The sequence below is a fragment of the Phytophthora parasitica genome (genome assembly GCF_000247585.1).
Source record: "Phytophthora parasitica INRA-310 unplaced genomic scaffold supercont2.63, whole genome shotgun sequence".
Lineage (NCBI taxonomy): Eukaryota > Oomycota > Peronosporomycetes > Peronosporales > Peronosporaceae > Phytophthora > Phytophthora nicotianae.
In genome coordinates, this window is record NW_008649049.1 from 197,645 (window position 1) to 198,713 (window position 1,069).

Below are 1,069 nucleotides of genomic sequence, written 5' to 3' on the forward strand. Positions count from 1 at the left end.
CTAGCTCAACAAAGACTGCCTATGAAGCCAGGCATGGCGCTCTTATGGTGTAATGGTTAGCACTCTGGACTTTGAATCCAGCGATCCGGGTTCAAATCCCGGTAGGAGCTCGTTTTTGTGCGGCGTTAGAAGCGCGGCATATGGGTGTGGCGCTGGTTGTGGTGTGGGGCTGGTAACTCGCGTTTGAAAGTTTGTTTGCGGAAGGTGAAGTTCGTGCTGGTCTTATGGTGTAATGGTTAGCACTCTGGACTCTGAATCCAGCGATCCGGGTTCAAATCCCGGTAGGACCTCGTTTTGAACCGCTCCTACTGGCACCACCACACCCCCAGTTGTTGCTGCGTTGCACACCTGCCAAACACTTTATCTGCGTCGCGCAGTTGCAATTCAAAGGAGAGGCGCATTTCTCGCTCCACTGCAGACAAGGTAAAACTAATCCATCAGCAGCTTGCCGACCAGCTCAAGTAGGTTCTGTATTAACTTTCTAATACAGATTTACCTACGCGTTAATCTTTTAGCCTATTAATCGCCATCTCCAAAAGCACTCCGAATGAAAGGGCTCCGTCTTGCGCATGGCCTCCGTCCCACAATTCTGATGACAACGCGAAGCTGCGTTCTTCATTCTCTTCAATAATGGAAAGTAGCTCCAACTGAGCTCTCAATAGCTTGTCCAGGTTTGTGTTTATCTTCTCAACCTTGTCCTTCATTTCCACCAGCTCGTCAGTCCTTGCGCGTATCAATTCCCGCGCCAGCGACCTCCCGTCCATCGCTGCGGCGTTTCAGATGCCCCTGAATATTTGCTAAGTGTAAAAATCCGCTGTGGAACACACACCTTTAGTTACGTAGCATACATATTCATGTGGAGTGGACGCAGAAAATTTATCGCTGCACACATGGCGTTTTGCAGAAGTCCCGTTCGAAAGGTCATCGGAACCGCCAAACTCGCTACAAGAAGTGCAAGGCTCGCTTAACTGCTGTAGTCAAAAAGGTGGCTGTGAATGAATATGAACTTACGATACAGAACCAGGTAAGAGCAACGCTTGATACGGTTTTTCAGTAGCTAACGTCTTAA

The 1,069-nt window shown here is 48.9% G+C and overlaps 1 protein-coding gene and 2 non-coding genes across 3 annotated transcripts; 2 read left to right on the plus strand and 1 right to left on the minus strand.

Annotated features, from left to right (window-relative positions):
• Positions 1 to 38: 38 nt before the first annotated feature.
• Positions 39 to 110, plus strand: PPTG_20582. The gene has a single exon. It is a non-coding gene; the product is annotated as a tRNA-Gln (tRNA).
• Positions 111 to 218: 108 nt separating this feature from the next.
• On the plus strand, positions 219 to 290 carry PPTG_20583. The gene has a single exon. It is a non-coding gene; the product is annotated as a tRNA-Gln (tRNA).
• Positions 291 to 503: 213 nt separating this feature from the next.
• On the minus strand, positions 504 to 764 carry PPTG_17107 (hypothetical protein; the record flags this gene model as incomplete). The annotated part of the gene is made up of 1 exon (XM_008914742.1): positions 504 to 764. One exon carries the CDS (start codon positions 762 to 764, stop codon positions 504 to 506), a length of 261 nt encoding a protein of 86 aa, XP_008912990.1.
• Positions 765 to 1,069: the final 305 nt, after the last annotated feature.